The sequence below is a fragment of the Hemiscyllium ocellatum genome, chromosome 40 (assembly GCF_020745735.1).
Source record: "Hemiscyllium ocellatum isolate sHemOce1 chromosome 40, sHemOce1.pat.X.cur, whole genome shotgun sequence".
NCBI lineage: Eukaryota > Metazoa > Chordata > Chondrichthyes > Orectolobiformes > Hemiscylliidae > Hemiscyllium > Hemiscyllium ocellatum.
This window is the reverse complement of record NC_083440.1, coordinates 11,237,825-11,256,089: the sequence shown is the minus strand read 5'-3', so window position 1 is coordinate 11,256,089 and position 18,265 is coordinate 11,237,825. Positions and strand designations below refer to the sequence as shown.

The window sequence follows — 18,265 nt, the reverse complement described above, 5'->3', positions numbered from 1 at the left end:
CCATTGGCCCATCTGATCAAGATTCTGTTGTACACTGAGGTAACCTTCTTCACTGTCCACTAAACCCCCAATTTTGGGGTCATCTGCAAACTTAATAACTGTACTTCTTGTGTTCACATCCCAAATCATTTACATAACTGACAAAAAGCAGTAGATCCAGCACCGATCCTTGTGGCACATCACTGGTCACAGGCCTCCAGTTTGAAAATCAACCCTCCATCACCCTCTGTCTTCTACGATCATGACAATTCTGCATCCAACTGGCTTGTTCTCCCTGAATTCCATGCGATCTAACCAGTCTACCATGAGGAACCTAGTTGAACACCTTACTGAATTCCACATGCGTCACATCCACCTCTCTGCCCTCATCCTCTTTGTTCATTCTTGAAAAACTCAATCAAGTTTGTGAGACACGATTTCCCACACAAAGCCATGTTGACTATCCATTATCAGTTCTTGCTTTTCAAAGTACATATAAATCCTGTCCCTCATGTTTCCCTCTCACAACTTGCCCACCACTAATGTCAGGATCACTGGTCTATATTATCCTGGCTTTCCTTCAATTGTCAGGCAATCTCCAGTCTTGCAGGACCTCGCCTGTGACTATTGCTGATAAAAAAAAATCTCAGCTAGTGGCCCAGCAATCACCTCTCTTGCGTGCCACAGCGTTGCAGGGTACACCTGATCAGGTCCCAGAGATTATCCACCGTTATGCATTTCAAGACATCCAGCACCTCCTCCTCTGTAACATGGACATTTTTCAAGATGGCACCAACTATTTCCCCACATTTTACTGTCCTCTACAGTAAACACTGATGCAAAATACTCATTTAGTATCTCTCTCATCTCTTGCGGTTCCACACATTGGCTCCCTCACCCACGCACTCACTCCCACACACACACACCCCTCACCCACACAAGATTCTCACCCTAAGTACCCTTTTATCTTTAAATGTATTTATGGAATCCCTTTGGATTCTCCTATTTGCCAAAGCTATCTCGTATCCCCTTTTTTCCCTTCTTATTTCCCTCTTAAGCATACTCCTACCGCAATTGTACACTTCTAAGGATTCACTCGTTCCCTGCTGTCTGTTCCTGGCATATGCTTCCTTCTATTTCTCAACAAGAACCTCAATTTCTCCAAGTCAACCAGCATTCCCTACACCTACCAGCCTAGCCTTTCACCATAACAGGAATATCCTGTCTCTGGACTGTCTTTTCTCATTTTTGAAGGCTTCCCATTTCCCAGCTGTCCCTTGACCTGCAAACGTCTGCCCCCAATCAACTTTGAAAGGTTTTAGATTAGATTACCTACAGTGTGGAAACAGGCTCTTTGGCCCAACCAGTCCACAATGACCCTCCAAAGAATAACCCACCCAGACCCATTTCCCTCTGACTAAAGCGCCTGACACTATGGGCAGTTTAGCATGGCCAATTTACCTGTCCTGCGCATCTTTGGACTGTGGGAGGAAACCGGAGCAAACCCACGCAGACACAAGGAGAATGTGCAAACTCCACACAGACAGTCACCCAAGGCTGGAATCGAACCTGGGACCCTGGTGCTGTGAGGCAGCAGTGCTAACCACTGAGCCACCGTGCAGCGAGTTCTTGCCTAATAGTGTCAAAATTAGTCTTCCTCCAATGTAGAACTTCATCTTTTTAGAACTGGCCTATCCTTTCTATCGCTATTTTAAAACTAATAGATTTATGGTCAACAGCATCAAAATGCTCCCCCACTGACACCTCAGTCACCTGCCATGACTTATTTGCCAAGAGTTGGTCAAGTTTTGCACCTTCTCCAGTAGGTACATTCACATACTGAATCAGAACATTTTCTTGTATACATTTGACAAATTCCTCTTCATCTGAACCCTTAACACTATATCAGCCCCACTCTGTGTTTGTAAAGTTAAAATCCCCTACCATAACCACCCTATTATTATTACAAGTAACTGAAATTTTCTCAAAGATTTGTTTCCCAATATCCCACTGATTATTGGGGTGGGGGGGCCTATACTACATCCCAATAGTGGAGGTGGCACGGTGGCTCAGTGGTTAGCACTGCTGCCTCACAGCACCAGGGTCCCAGGTTCGATTCCAGCCTTGGGCAACTGACTGGACACAGTACTCTAAATGGGGCCTAACCAGAGCTTTATAAAGTCTCTGTAGCATATCTCTGCTTTTATATTCCAACCCTCTTGAGATAAGTGACAACATTAGTGGGCGGCACGGTGGCACAGTGGTTAGCACTGCTGCCTCACAGGGACCCGGGTTCAATTCCCAACTCAGGCGACTGACTGTGTGGAGTTTGCACATTCTCCCCGTGCTGCGTGGGTTTCCTCCGGGTGCTCCGATTTCCTCCCACAATCCAAAGATGTGCAGGTTAGGTGAATTGGCCATGCTAAATTGTCCCACAGTGTTAGGTGCATTAGTCAGAGAGAAATGGGTCTGGGTGGATTAGCCTTCAGAGGGTCGATGTGGACTTGTTGGGCCAAAAGGCCGATTTCCACACTGTAGGGAATCTAATCTATAGCTCTCTGGTCTACCTGTACGGTGGCACAGTGGTTAGCACTGTTACCTCACAGTGCTAGAGACCCGGATTCAATTCCCACCTCAGACGACTGTGTGTGGAGTTTCCACATTCTCCCCACGTCTGCGTGGGTTTCCTCCCACAGTCCAAAAATGTGCAGGTTAGGTGGATTGGCCACGCTAAATTGCCCGTAGTATTAGGCAAAGGGGTAAATGTAGGGGAATGGGCCTGGGTGGGTTGCTCTTTGGAAGGTCGGTGTGGACTTGTTGGGCTGAAGGGTCTGTTTCTACACTGCAAGTAATTTAATCTAATTATCCCTTACTTATTTCATTGTTCCATTCGAATATCTATCTGAATGTATTCCCAGGAATATTGAACCTAAGTATAGCCCTGATGCTATCCCTTATCAAAAACTCTTGATAAGGGATAGCATTAAGACTGTATTCTTCCTCCTCTATTGCTTCCCCCCCCCCCCCCAACATCACCACACCTTTCTATCCTTCCAATAGCATTTGTATCCTGGAACATTAAGCTGCCAGTCCTGTCTATCCCGGAGTCATGTCTCTGTAATTGCTATGATATCTCCCTGCCAATATATTTTTAGCCTTCCAATTGAGGTGCAATCCATCCTTCTTGCCCAGGTCACTTCTACCCCAGTAGAGATTCCAATGATTCAAAAAATCTCCCATCCACCAGCTCCTCAGCCATGCATTCATCTGCTCTATCCTCCCATTCCTGCCCTCACTAGCTTGTAGCACCAGGAGTAATCCTGATATTACTGCCCTCAAGGGTCTCCTATTTAAATTCCTGCCTAACTTTCTTTATTCTTCCTTCAGAATCTCGTGCTTTTCCCTTCCTACATCATTAGATCTAATGTGTACAACAACTTCCTGCTGGTCCCTCTCCCCTTTGAGAACATTCTGCACCCTTTGTGAGATATCCTTGATCCTGGCACCAGGGAGGCAACACACCATTCTGATTTCTCACCGTCAGCAGCAGAAACATCTGTCCGTGCCTCTGGCTAGAGAGACCTCTATCACAATTGATCACTTGGAACCTGACATACCCCTCATTAATTAGAGCCAGTCTTGGCACCAGAAACTTGGCTACATTCTCCTGAGAGTCCATCAACCCCTACATTTTCCAAAACAGCAAAATTGTTTGAGATGGGGAATGCTACAGGAGACTCCCGCATTGCCTGCCTCCTTCTCCTACCTTTCCTGGAGGTAACCCATCTACCTGACTGTATCTGTGTTTTTTTTCTGCCTTCCTATAACTGCCATCCATCACACCCCCTAGATCCCATAAATTCCTCAGTACCTCTAACTGCCGCTCCAACCAATCCCGGCGATCTGATAGAATTCGCAACGAAAGACACTTCCTGCAGAAATAATCATCAGGAACATAGAAACTCTCCCTAGTGTCCCATATCTGACAGGAAGAGCACATTGCTTTACTAAGGCCATCTTTATCCTTAACAATCTACAGACCCAGAAAACAACACCATCTTATTTCTCTAAAAAACACTGCTCCAGGCTAACTTAGTAACTATGTTTCATATTTTAAAATTTAATTAAGCGACGAATCTCAATAAAATGTACAGAATTCAAAGAGTTTTTACAAATACATTAAGGACAAAAAGGTAACTAGGGAGAGAATAAGGTCCCTAAAAAATTAGCAAGGCGGCCTTTGTGTGCAGCTGCAGAAAATGGGGAAGATACTAAATGAGTATTTTGCATCAGAATCTACAGTGGAAAAGGGCATGGAAGATATAGACTGTAGGGAAATAGATGGTGACATCTTACACAATGTCCATATTACAGAGGAGGAAGTGCTGGATGTCTTGAAACGGTTAAAGGTGGATAAATCCCCAGGACCTGATCAGGTGTACCCGAGAACTCTGGAAAGCTAGGGAAGTGATTGCTGGGCCTCTTGCTGAGGTACTTGGATCATCAATAGTCACAGGTAAGGTGCCAGAAGACTGGAGGTTGGCTAATGTGGTGCCACTGTTTAAGAAGGGCGGTAAAGACAAGCCAGGGAACTATAGATCGGGGAGCCTGACGTCGAGATGGGTTTGTTGTTGGAAGGAATCCTGAGGGACAGGATGTATATGTATTTGGAAAGGCATGCACTGATTAGGGTGAGCCAACATGGCTTTGAGTATGGCAAATCATGTCTCACAAACTTGATTGTTACTTTTTCAAAAAACTCAAAGAGGATTAATGAGGGCAGAGCAGTAGATGTGATCTATATGGATTTCAGTAAGGCGTTCGACAAGATTCCCCATGGGAGACCGATAAGCAAGGTTAGATCTCATGGAATACAGGGAGAACTAGCCATTTGGATACAGAACTGGCTTAAAGGTAGAAGACAGAGGGTGGTGGTGGAGGGTTGTTTTTCAGACTGGAGGCCTGTGACCAGTGGAGTGCCACAAGGATTGGTGCTGGGTCCTCTACTTTTCATCATTTACATAAATGATTTGGATGTGAGCATAAAAGGTACAGTCAGTAAGTTTGCAGATGACACCAAAATTGGAGGTGTAGTGGACAGTGAAGAGGGTTACCTCAGATTACAACAGGATCTGGACCTGATGGGCCAATGGGCTGAGAAGTGGCAGATGGAGTTTAATTCAGATAAATGCGAGGTGCTGCATTTTGGGAAAACAAATCTTAGCAGGACTTATACACTTAATGGTAAGGTCCGAGGGAGTGTTGCTGAACAAAGAGACTTTGGAGTGCAGGTTCATAGCTCCTTGAAAGTGGAGTCGCAGGTAGATAGGAGAGTGAAGAAGGCAGTTGGTATGTTTTCTTTTCTTGGTCAGAGTATTGAGTACAGGAGTTGGGAGGTCATGTTGCGGCTGTACAGGACATTGGTTAGGCCACTGTCGGAATATTGCGTGCAATTCTGGTCTCCTTCCTATCGGAAAGATGTTGTGAAACTTGAAAGGGTTCAGAAAAGATTTACAAGGATGTTGCCAGGGTTGGAGGATTTGAGCTACAGGGAGAGGCTGAACAGGCTGAGACTGTTTTCCCTGGAGCGCCAGAGGTGGAGGGGTGACCTTAGAGGTTTACAAAATTATGAGGGACATGGATAGGATAAATAGACTAAGTCTTTTCCCTGGGGTCGGGGAGTGCAGAATTAGAGGGCATAGGTTTAGGGTGAGAGGGGAAAGATATAAAAGAGACCTGAGGGGCAACGTTTTCACACAGAGGGTGGTACGTGTATGGAATGAGCTGCCAGAGGATGTGGTGGAGGCTGGTACAATTGCAACATTTAAGAGGCATTTGGATGGGTATATGAATAGGAAGGGTTTGGAGGGAGAGGGGCCAGATGCTGGTGGGTCGGAATATCTGGTCGGCATGGACGGGTTGGACCGAAAGGTCTGTTTCCATGCTCTACATCTCTATGACTCTATATAATCACAAAAGAACCCACTCTACTCACCACTGTAGATTTTCAGCAAGGTTACACTGAAGTACTGTGCACTTTTGCTTCTCCCATGCTGTCAGCTCTCCCAAACAAGTCCCTCCAAGGTCAGCTGTCAATTTCGCTGTTTGTTAATTTTTGTTCGACGCATTCCGATGTCCAGAGATACTTGAATACTCAAACAGAAAAGGATTCACTCAACAGATTTACTGCTGTGTCAGACATCAGTGTAGCTTTCTGTCTCTGACCACGTGGTCCCAGATTTGCCTGTCTTCCTCCTTTTAAAAGTGATGTTGTTTTGATCTCTTTTCCCTAAAGTTCCAAACCAAAGCAACAGCTTATAAAATAGTAATTACTGCTCCTGGAATTCGAGGAAATGTCTTCCAACCCAAAATACCTCAAAAACAAAGCACCTCTTACAGCCACAAGCTTTTTCCATCCTCCATCTTGGATTATCCAGAATCCTACTTCTTTTGGTACTGCCTTGCATTCTGTTTTGTTTAAGTTGTTATAAAATGCCCGTTGAGGTTTCAGTCCCTGCCTACAATTCTGACTCCTTATTGTTACTTTCTCCTGCCTGTGTCCCGGGTACGTTAAATACAACTCACAGTGGATCGTCACTTACCTCCCTGTATCCGAGCAGAGTCTTTGAACATTGAGACTCAGCACCAAGATTCACTGTGAGAGAAACACTGAGCACTGACACTAATAGTAACAAAAATCCTTGACCACCGACACTCATTGTGCAGGAGATCCTGAACCAGCCAGGATGTGCTGAAGGAAAAGTAAAGAAAGTGCATGATTTCCTTTGCTGAGTGGATAAGGACTTGGTAAACCCAGTGACTTACTCCCCGCTAGCTGTAAAATAAACCATTTGATGGCTGGAATCAAACGGAGTGTCAAATGGTTGCCTTCAGTCATTCCTCTCAAACAAGGGGTGTGACACATTTGGTGGCTCAGTGGGACATTGAGTAGATGGTCTATAAGACGTCAATGCCATAATAAATAAGAACAGGAGGAGGCCGTTCGGTCCCTTGAGGCTGCTCCACTATTCAACAGGATCATGGCTGGTCCTACAGTCCTCATGTCCACTTTCTACCCTTTCCCCAGAATTCGTCAATCCCTGACTGATCAGTAATCTGTCTCTCTCTGTCTTAAATACAGGACTATTACACAATAGCTCTCTGTGTCAAGGAGTTCCAAAGTCCCAACATTTTTCGAGGGTGCCACAATGGCTCAGTGTTTTGTGTTGCGGCCTCACAGCAGCAGGGACCCAGGTTAAACTCCAGCCTTGGGTGACATCAGTGTGGAGTTTGCGCATTCTCCCCGAGTTTCCTCCGGGTTCTCCGGTTTCCTCCCACCATCCAAAGACGTGCAGGTCAGGGGAATGCTAAATTTCCCACAGCGTTCAGGGATGTGAAGGTTAGGTGCATTAGGCAGGGGTAAATGTAGAGTAATGGGGGACTGGGGTCTGGGTGGGATATGCTTCAGAGGGTCAGTGTGGACTTGCTGGGCCGAAGGGCCTGTTTCTACACTGCAGGGACTCTATGAAAGTAAATTCCTCCTCATCTCAGTCTTAAATTGATGCCCGTTAATCCACTTACTTGCATGGGTACAGCCGTAACAACACTCTTGAAGCTTAACACCATCCAGGACAAGCAGAACGTGACCATTCCCCCCTGCAGCCCCACCCGCCCTCCTATTTATCTCGCAGACCCCTTGGGCCCCACCCCCAACATTCCTGATGAAGGGCTTATGCCTGAAACTTCGATTCTCCTGCTCCTCAGGTGCTGCCTGACCTGCTGTGCTTTTCCAGCACCACACTTTTTGTCTCCCACCATCCAGGATAAAGCAGCCCGCTTGATTGCGAACACATCTACATGTATCCAGCCCCTCCAACACTGACACTCAGGAACAGCATTCTGCAAGATACACTGCAGAAATTCACTGAAGATCTTCATACAGCACCTTCCAAACACGTGACCAGTTCCATCCAGACAAGGGCAGCAGATACATGGGAACACCACACCCTACACGTTCCCCTCCAAGTCAGTCACCATCTAGACTGGGAAATTCATCCCTGTTCCTTCACTGTCGTTGTGCCAGAATCTTGGAATTCCCTCTCCAAGGGCATTGTGGGTCAGCCTGCCAGCACATGGACAACTCCTGATCTATTTTACTCCATAGAGTCATAGGGATGAAGAGCATGGAAACAGACCCTTCGGTCCAACTCGTCCATGCCGACCAGATATCCCAACCCAATCGAGTCCCACCTGCCAGCACAACTCCTCCACCTTCAAGGGGCAACTAGGGACGGGTTATCAATGCTGGCCCAGCCCCAATGCCTGCATCAATGCATGGAGGAAATAAAGCTGACCTGGTAATTGGTGCTCGTGTAACCAATTGAGAACAGTTGTGGATTGAGATTCGTCCCTTGTGGCACCCGGCAGACTCACTCTGCCAACGCACAAATGCCTGATCTATTTTACTCCATAGAGTCATAGGGATGGAGAGCACGGAAACAGACCCTTCGGTCCAACCCATCCATGCCGACCAGATATCTCAACCCAATCGAGTCCCACTTGCCAGCACCCGGCCCAGATCCCTCCAAACTCTGCCTATTCATATCCCCATCCAAATGCCTCTTAAATGTTGCAATTGTACCAGCCTCCACCACATCCTCTGGCAGCTCATTCCATACACGTACCACCCTCTGTGTGAAACTCCAGTTCAGATTTCCAATCAACTCTCATTCATAACGATGGAATGCATTCATTTAACATTGAAATAACTGCCCTGGGCCGGTATCCCTGCACCGAGACACACTTTGTTTACAAGTGCACAGTACACGGGCTCCAACCAGCCAGCTCAAAGCCAGTGCTGAGAGTGAGGAGACCCTCCTGTTTCCTTTTTTGACTTGCCTTTTCTCTCTTTGTTAAATTTATCTCCTCCATGATCACTGCAAAGTCGTAGAGTTTATATTTCCCCCATGTCACCCTTGTATCCATGGCTCTGTGTGTTTGTGTGGAGAGGAAGCACTGCATTGTTGGAGAGTCAGTTCTGAGAGAACGTTTGGAACTACTGAAGCTAAGTAATACAACATGGTTTGTGGACCTCACCAATTTCCTCATTTCCCCTTCCCCCACCTCACCTTAGTTCAAACCTGCCAGCACAGCACCATCCTCATGACCTGTCCTACCTGCCGATCTTCTTTCCCACCTACCCACTCCACCCTCTTCTCTGACCTATCACCTCCATCCCCACCCCCATCCACCTATTGTACTCTTGGCTACCTTCCCCCACCCTCCCCTCTGACCTATCACCTTCATCCCCACCCCCATCCATCTACTGTATTCTTTTTTCCCTTGCCCAACCCCACCCCACCCCACCCCCATTTATCTCTTCACCCCAGAGGCTCCCTGCCTTCATTCCGGATGAAGGGTTTTTTTCCCGAAACATTATTGATTTTCCTGCTCCTCGGCTGCTGCCTGACCTGCTATGCTTTTCCAGCACCACTCTAATCTAGACTCTGATTTCCACCATGTGCAAACCTCAGTTTTGCCTATGGTTTGTCTAATGCAGTTCCTCGGATTCAAAACCTGAGATGCCAGCCAGAGAAAAACCAACTGAAAGCTCAGGGACTTTATAATTTCTGTTTATCTCCAGCAGATGGGGAATTTGACTCATCATCTGTTTGAACTGATGGAATTAGATCCTGTCCTTAACTCCTTTGAATTAAACTCTACCAACTACACATTGAGATTGTAATCTGAAGGATGAGGTTTGTACGCTGACGCAACCTTTCCAAGGATAAGGTGACCACATAAATTAGATTTGTGCTCTGATCTAACTTGTACATCCCTTTGGGTGGGAATGAGGAAATCATTAACTTACACGCTAAACAGTTCCAAGGAAAGGCAGAGTCGACAATATACAACTGAACCCCTTCATTATGAGAGTCAGTCCCTTTCCCTGTAATGCTGCAGAAAGCCAAAGCCAATCCTGATGGCAGCAGAGAACATGAGAATCTGGAATGTTCAGTCTATTTCTATCTCAACTTCCTACAGCTCATGCTCATCAAGGACACCCACTTCCGGACTTCATAGACCATGTTTAAATAAGCTGTCTTTAATTGTACATTGATCTGGAGAGCTTCCACTCTCTTTCCCATTAGTCAGAGGGAGCTGGAGGAGCAGATACGTGGGCAAACACAGAAAGGTACTACAGAAACAGAGTTATACTTGTAGTAGATTTTAACCTTGCTAACACAAACTGAGAGTGCCTTCAGTGAGAAAGAGGCAGATGGGGGTAACTCTGTAAAGTACATCCAGCAGAGCTTGTGTGCTAGTAGGTAGATAATCGCACGAGAGATAGGGCAGTGTTCAACCAATCCCAGCAACCGAAGCCAGTCACGTGTTTGAAGTTTCAATGGGCAAGTATTTTGAACAGTCCATCCTCCGCAGGGGACACCAATCTCCCCCTTTTGCTCGGCTAAACCGACGACCATATCGGTGCTACCTCGTGCTCCCACGAGGAGGTTGAACAGTTCATCAACTTCACCAACACCTTTAACCCCGACCTCAAAGTCACCTGGATGTTCTCTGACATCTCCCTCCCTTTCCTGGACCTCTACATCGCCATTCCCATTTCCGGCAACTAGCTCAGTGGTAGAGTGTATGCTTTGCGTGTATGAAGCCCCGGGTTCAATCCTCAGCATCTCCACAGGTGATTCTTTTAGGATAGTCAACATGGCTTCGTGCATGGGAAGTCATGTCTCACAAACTTGATTGAGTTTATTGAGGAAGGAACAAAGAGGATTGATGAGGGCAGAGCGGTAGATGTGATCTGTACAGACTTCGATCTCACGAAATAAAAGGGGGAACCAGCCAGTTGGATACAGAACTGGCTTAAAGGTAGAAGACAGAGGGTGGTTTTTCAGACTGGAGGCCTGTGACCAGTGGAGTGCCACAAGGACCGGTGCTGGGTCCTGTACTTTTTGTCATTTACATAAATGATTTGGATGTGACTCTTTGAGGTTAGTAAGTTTGCAGCTGACGCCAAAATTGGGGTGTAGTGGACAACGAAGAAGGTAACCTCAGATTACAACAGGATCTGGACCAGATGGGCCAATGGGCTGAGGAGCCTTAGAGCCTGCCACCACATGGGATCAATAGGCAGCACAGTAGTCAGCACTGCTGCCTCACAGTGCCAGAGACCCGGGTTCAATTCCCACCTCAGATGACTGCCTGTGTGGGTTTCCTCCAGGTACTCTGGTTTCCTCCCACAGTCTAATAAATGTGTAGGTTAGGTGAACTGGCCGTGCTAAATTGTCCCACAGTGTTAGGTGCATTAGTCAGAGGTAAATGGGTCTGGATGGATTAGCCTTTGGAGGGTCGATGTGGACTTGTTGGGCCAAAAGGCCTATTTTCCACACTGTAGGGAATCTAATCTATAGCTCTTTCATCTATCTGTACGGTGGCACAGTGGTTAGCACTGCTGCCTCACAGTGCTAGAGACCCGGGTTCAATTCCCACCTCAGACGACTCTCTGTGTAGAACTTAACCTAGTTCCAACCGTCTAACTTGGACAGGTCGGAAGGGCGATTCCATCTTCCATCCGCCCCAACCTATCACCTTTACCCCCACCTATATCTCCCTGTTGCATTCTCAGCTGCCCCACACCCCCTCCCTGCTCCCATTTATCTCTCAGCTCCCTGGACCACAAGCCTCATTCCTGATAAAGGACTGAACGACTCTCCTGCTGTGCGTTTCCAGCACCACACTCTTCAAAACAAATTAAGGAGCATAAATGTGAGTCACCATTATTTAAACAGGCCGGATAATAGAATGCCATTTTAGCACAAATAGTTTAACTGAAATCTAAAGTAAAATACAAATGTCACCAAGTTGAGTAAAGTCTCAATGCGCCTGCGTCAGGGCCGGGCGCCGGCAGCACACCAACTCGCCTGCGTGAAAGCCGGGCGCCGACAGCAAATCAACGCGCCTGCGTAAGGGCCGGGCGCCGACAGCAAATCAACGCGCCTGCGTAAGGGCCGGGCGCCGACAGCAAATCAACGCGCTTGCGTTGGATCCGGGATCCTGCGCGGGAGAAGAAGCGCCTTCCCTGAAGTGATTCCCGGCCGGTGCGGAACGCGCGCGGTCCTTTGAAAGAAAACAAGAGAGAGAATAAAGATGGAGGTTTCAACAGAGTCAATCCCGGCACCACCGGAGGAACAACTAACAACCTCTAAGGTTCAGGTCTGTGCTGCGATTTAAGCGACATGATTACCTTGATAGTGTGTGTGTGTGTGCTCGCGCGGGATTTCTGAACACGGGGGAGGAGGGCAAATCCAACCCGTAGGCCCGACCGGAAAGAGGTAACCTGTACTACGTCATTGCGGGGCGTGCGCCGATTGGTGAACCCGAGCTGTCAAGTAATGTTCCGGCCAACCAGTGAGGGAAGGCGTCATACAGGGGGGCGGGGACAATAGGCGGCTCAGCCTCCTCCCCATTGGCCGCCCCCGGAACATCCACCATCCACCACCCCCATAACCCCCCCCCCCACACACACCCACCATCACCCCCCCCCACACACACCCACCATCACCCCCATCTGTAACATCCACCACCCCCATAACCCCCCCCACACACACACCCACCATCACCCCCATCTGTAACATCCACCACCCCCATAACCCCCCCCACACACACACCCACCATCACCCCCATCTGTAACATCCACCACCCCCATAACCCCCCCCACACACACACCCACCATCACCCCCATCTGTAACATCCACCACCCCCATAACCCCCCCCCACACACACACACACACCATCACCCCCATCTGTAACATCCACCACCCCCATAACCCCCCCCCCACACACACACACACACCATCACCCCCATCTGTAACATCCACCACCCCCATAACCCCCCCCCACACACACACACACACCATCACCCCCATCTGTAACATCCACCACCCCCATAACCCCCCCCCACAAACACACACACACCATCACCCCCATCTGTAACATCCACCACCCCCATAACCCCCCCCCCACACACACACACCATCACCCCCATCTGTAACATCCACCACCCCCATAACCCCCCCCCCCCACACACACACACCATCACCCCCATCTGTAACATCCACCACCCCCATAACCCCCCCCACACACACACCCACCATCACCCCCATCTGTAACATCCACCACCCCCATAACCCCCCCCACACACACACCCACCATCACCCCCATCTGTAACATCCACCACCCCCATAACCCCCCCCACACACACACACACCATCACCCCCATCTGTAACATCCACCACCCCCATAACCCCCCCCACACACACACACACCATCACCCCCATCTGTAACATCCACCACCCCCATAACCCCCCCCACACACACCCACCATAACCCCCCCCACACACACACCCACCATCACCCCCATCTGTAACATCCACCACCCCCATAACCCCCCCAATACACACACACCCCCACCATCACCCCCATCTGTAACATCCACCACCCCCATAACCCCCCCCACACACACCCCACCATCACCCCCATCTGTAACATCCACCACCCCCATAACCCCCCCCACACACACACCCACCATCACCCCCATCTGTAACATCCACCACCCCCATAACCCCCCCCACACACACACCCCCACCATCACCCCCATCTGTAACATCCACCACCCCCATAACCCCCCCACACACACACACCCACCATCACCCCCATCTGTAACATCCACCACCCCCATAACCCCCCCCACACACACACCCACCATCACCCCCATCTGTAACATCCACCACCCCCATAACCCCCCCCACACACACACCCACCATCACCCCCATCTGTAACATCCACCACCCCCATAACCCCCCCCACACACACACCCACCATCACCCCCATCTGTAACATCCACCACCCCCATAACCCCGCCCACACACACACCCACCATCACCCCCATCTGTAACATCCACCACCCCATAACCCCCCCCACACACACCCCCACCATCACCCCCATCTGTAACATCCACCACCCCCATAACCCCCCCACACACACACCCACCATCACCCCCATCTGTAACATCCACCACCCCCATAACCTCCCCCACACACACACCCACCATCACCCCCATCTGTAACATCCACCACCCCCATAACCCCCCCAACACACACACACACCCACCATCACCCCCATCTGTAACATCCACCACCCCCATAATCCCCCCCACACACACACCCACCATCACCCCCATCTGTAACATCCACCACCCCCATAACCCCCCCACACACACACCCACCATCACCCCCATCTGTAACATCCACCACCCCCATAACCCCCCCAACACACACACACCCCCACCATCACCCCCATCTGTAACATCCACCACCCCCATAACCCCCCCAACACACACACCCTCCACCACCCCCCCACACACACACCCACCATCACCCCTATCTGTAACATCCACCATCCATCACCCCCATCTGTAACATCCACCACCCCCATAACCCCCCCAATACACACACACCCCCACCATCACCCCCATCTGTAACATCCACCACCCCCATAACCCCCCCAATACACACACACCCCCACCATCACCCCCATCTGTAACATCCACCACCCCCATAACCCCCCCAACACACACACACCCCCACCATCACCCCCATCTGTAACATCCACCACCCCCATAACCCCCCCACATCAACCACCCCCACCCTCCTATCCAACCTCTTACCCCCCCACACACCACACCCACCCACCCTCCTACCCAACCTCCTCCTCCCACCACCCCCATCCAGCCCCCCCACACACACACAAACACCCCCAACATCCATCCACCTCCCCACACACCCTCCACCACCCCCATAACCCCCCCGCCACACACACACGTGCACATACTCTCCCTCTGACCTCCACCACCCCCTACCCCTCCCACATACACACACCCTCTGACCCCCACCACCCCATACCCCCCAACATGCACACACACACCCTGCTACCCCCACCACCCACCACCCCCATAACCTCCCCCGATACACACACCCTCCTACACCCACCTCCCCCATACCCCCACCACACTCCTACCCTCTGACCCTCACCACCCCCATAATCGTCCCTCCCCACACACACACACTCCTACCCCCACCATCCACCACCCCCATACACCCCCCGACACACACCCACCCATCCCTCTCCCTGACCCTCACCATCCACCACCCCCATATCCGCGCCCCACACACGCCCTCCTTCCCCCATAACCCCCCCCACACACACCCTCTGACTTCCACCATCCACCGCCCCCATAACCCCCCCCACACACACACATACATTCTCCCTCTGACCCCCACCATCCACCACCCCCAAAACCCCACCCACACGCACACAGCCTCTGACCCCCCACAATCCACCACCCCCTAACCCCCCCCACACACCCAGTCTCTGGCCCCCACCGTCCACCACCCTCATACCCCCCCCACACACACACACACAGCCTCTGACATTCACCTTCGACTACCCCCACCATCCTCATAACCCCCACACACACACAGCCTCTGACCCCTACCATTCACTACCCCCATAACCCTCCACATACACACACATCCTCTGACCTCCACCATCCATCCCCCCACACACATCGCCACCTTCCCCCTGACCCCCACCTTCCCCCATCCTCTCATCTCTGACCCCCACCTTCCCCCATCCCCTCCTCTCTGACCCTCAAATTCCCCCATCCCCTCCTCTCTGACCCCCACCTTCCCCCCTCTCTGACCCCCACCTTCCCCCATCCCCCTCTCTGACCCCCACCTTCCCCCGTGCCCCCTCTCTGACCCCCAACTTCCCCATCCCCCCTCTCTGACCCCCACCCCCCTCTCTGACCTCTCTAACCACCATCCCCCCTATAACCACCATTATCCACCACCTTCCCTACCCCTCCCCTCACTACCATCTTAACCATCGCAATTATTCAGTTATGAGAGCTGCAATAAATATAATCTAATTGATAGCCAGGTCATATGTAAAACATGCAGGTCATGTCATTTCCACTGGAGATGTAATGAGTTAGCCAGCTAAATGAAGACAGCAGTTTTAGAATATGATGGTAGTAAACCATGCATGGAATATTATGATTATTTTCAAATTTGATCAATGATTAGAGCATCATGAGACTCTGACAATCCAAACACAGGCTCATTGGATTGATCTATCTGGAATGCAGATGCTGGAGATCAGAGACAGAAAGTGTGGTGCTGGAAAAGCGCAGCCTGTCAGGCAGCATCTGAGGAGCAGGAGAGTCAAAGGTCCGAGCATAAGTCCTTCATTGGGAACGTGAAGAGGTTATGCTCGAAAGATTGACTTTCCTGTTCCTCGGATGATGTGTGACCCGCGGTGCTTTTTCAGCACCACACTTTTTGAATCTATCGTCACTTGGTCCATGTTTCCCTGCAGAATATTCTACAGCATGCAGAGGTTCTTGTGGCACAGTGGTAATGTCCCTACCTCTGAGCCAGGAGGCCAGTGTTCAAGTCCCAACTGCCCTGCTGGAGTGTAATGACATCTCTGAATGGGTTGATTAATTAAATTTGGTCTTCACCGTGGGATTAAGGTTGGTTCTACCATGCATGAGTGTGCCCGGTGTTGAGGCTTTCCTGAAGGCAGCTAACGTGTGGAGATCACTCGAATTGTCAGGGTCTCGTGGAGCAGTTGTTCACAGCTGATATGGAGGATGTAGAGCAGCACCGGAACAGGCCCTTCGGCCCAATGTATCTGCACCAAAGGTTAATTATAAACGTAGGAAATGTTTAATCCGAGACTTAAATTGCTGTGTTACAGATTTCAAATTTAACCAGGCAAAGTTTCTACTTCTCACTTCATTGTTTTTCGTTTAACCCTCTTCAGGACCTGGAAACACCCGTCGATGTCGTACCTGAAGTACAAGAAGGTTCAAACAGTGAAGAGGATCCATCACCACCAAAAAAAATGAAAATGGATCCAGGTGAGGTCATAAAGTAGAACAGAATATGATCTCATTTTGTGACGAAATGTTCAATCTCAACCTGGAACCCGTATGAACAGGAAAGAGGGGACGGATGAGGACAAGAAACCATTGACCAAGTTGAGGGATCTTGCAGTCACAAGTTAAAATAAGGCGCTCAGCGCTAGATCTGCTGAAGAGGTGCTCATATTGTGTATAGGGAGATGGACAGCTGGTCGTGGCATTTAGTGGTTAGTTGGTGTTTGTGGATACGGATTGCTAGCTATCTGCCTGATTGTCCTATATAGTGTTTTGTGCAGTCTTTGCATGAAATCTTGTAAATTACGTTAACTTTGCGTATGTTGGGTGAAGAGTCTTGTATCCTGGTGAGTTGTTGTCTTAGCATGGCTGTCATGAATCTGAACGGTCAGGGAAGTCTGGCTGCCAGTTCCGAGATGTTTTTTATGAAAGGTAGCGTGGTTAGTGGGTTGCGTCATAACATGTTCTCGTCATGTTGTCTGTCTGTTAGGCATCTGTCCCTAGCAGCCATACACGCAGATTTAACTGGGACACCGCAACGATCATAGGACAAGCTAAACAGAGGCCAGGCACCCATTGACCGACTCCGTTAGCAAGCACATAGACCAAGACCCAATATACCAGCCATTGCAATGAACAACTGTAAGCAGCAGGAACGGAACCAAATAAATTCCAAAAGACAGTACCGTATCACTTCACAGGAAGTTCCAGAGCACTGAAAGTGTCACCAAGACAGGGATGAAACGTCTGCGGTCCAGATTTCTATCACCCTGGGGGGGGGAATTAAAAAGTTTTTCCTCACATTCCCACTAAACCTCCCAGCTCGACAAACACGGTAACCGGCACCTGAGCTGCAAATCTTTACACATCTCTTTGCTTGTATTTCTGTAGAATATGGTATTGCACGTACATGGGATTTGGTAAGGTGACATTGATACTAATCATTTTGAGGAGAGTGAAAAGCTCCTTGAAGATTCTTGGGTTAATGCATTTTGAGACAGCACTTGAACTTCAGGTTATTGCCTTGAGTTCGTATGGACTCGATCAGTGTAGTTCAGAAAAAGGACTGGATGTTTTTCAGTTTTTTTTGGCAGTTTTGCAGATAATTGATCCGTAATTTAATGTTGAGTTAGTGAACTTTTACAGATTTAAAGGAAACAAACTAAAGGTATGATAAGTTTGACAAATTGGTGTACTTCGTGTTAAAGAATTGGTTTTGGTCAGTTCTTCTATAATGTGAGGGTTGTTTTCTTGTGTAACCC

General features: G+C 49.3%; 1 protein-coding gene and 1 long non-coding RNA gene across 3 annotated transcripts in view; one reads left to right on the top strand and one right to left on the bottom strand.

Annotated features, from left to right (window-relative positions):
• The window catches only part of LOC132834540 (uncharacterized), a 22,945-nt gene extending 10,624 nt beyond the window's left edge, over positions 1-12,321 (bottom strand). Inside the window, exon 1 of one of the 2 annotated variants that reach the window (XR_009647200.1) lies at positions 12,245-12,321. This is a non-coding gene — a long non-coding RNA (uncharacterized LOC132834540). Of the gene's footprint in view, positions 1-5,974; positions 6,255-12,244 lie in introns of those variants that run through there. The other variant, XR_009647199.1, reaches the window with a different exon arrangement.
• The window catches only part of LOC132834539 (NACHT, LRR and PYD domains-containing protein 3-like), a 23,815-nt gene continuing 17,581 nt past the window's right edge, over positions 12,032-18,265 (top strand). Inside the window, exons 1-2 of the mRNA XM_060853471.1 lie at positions 12,032-12,213; positions 16,889-16,985. Of these exons, the coding sequence (XP_060709454.1) occupies positions 12,148-12,213; positions 16,889-16,985 (163 nt within the window). The 5' untranslated portion in view covers positions 12,032-12,147. The remainder of the gene's footprint in view (positions 12,214-16,888; positions 16,986-18,265) is intronic.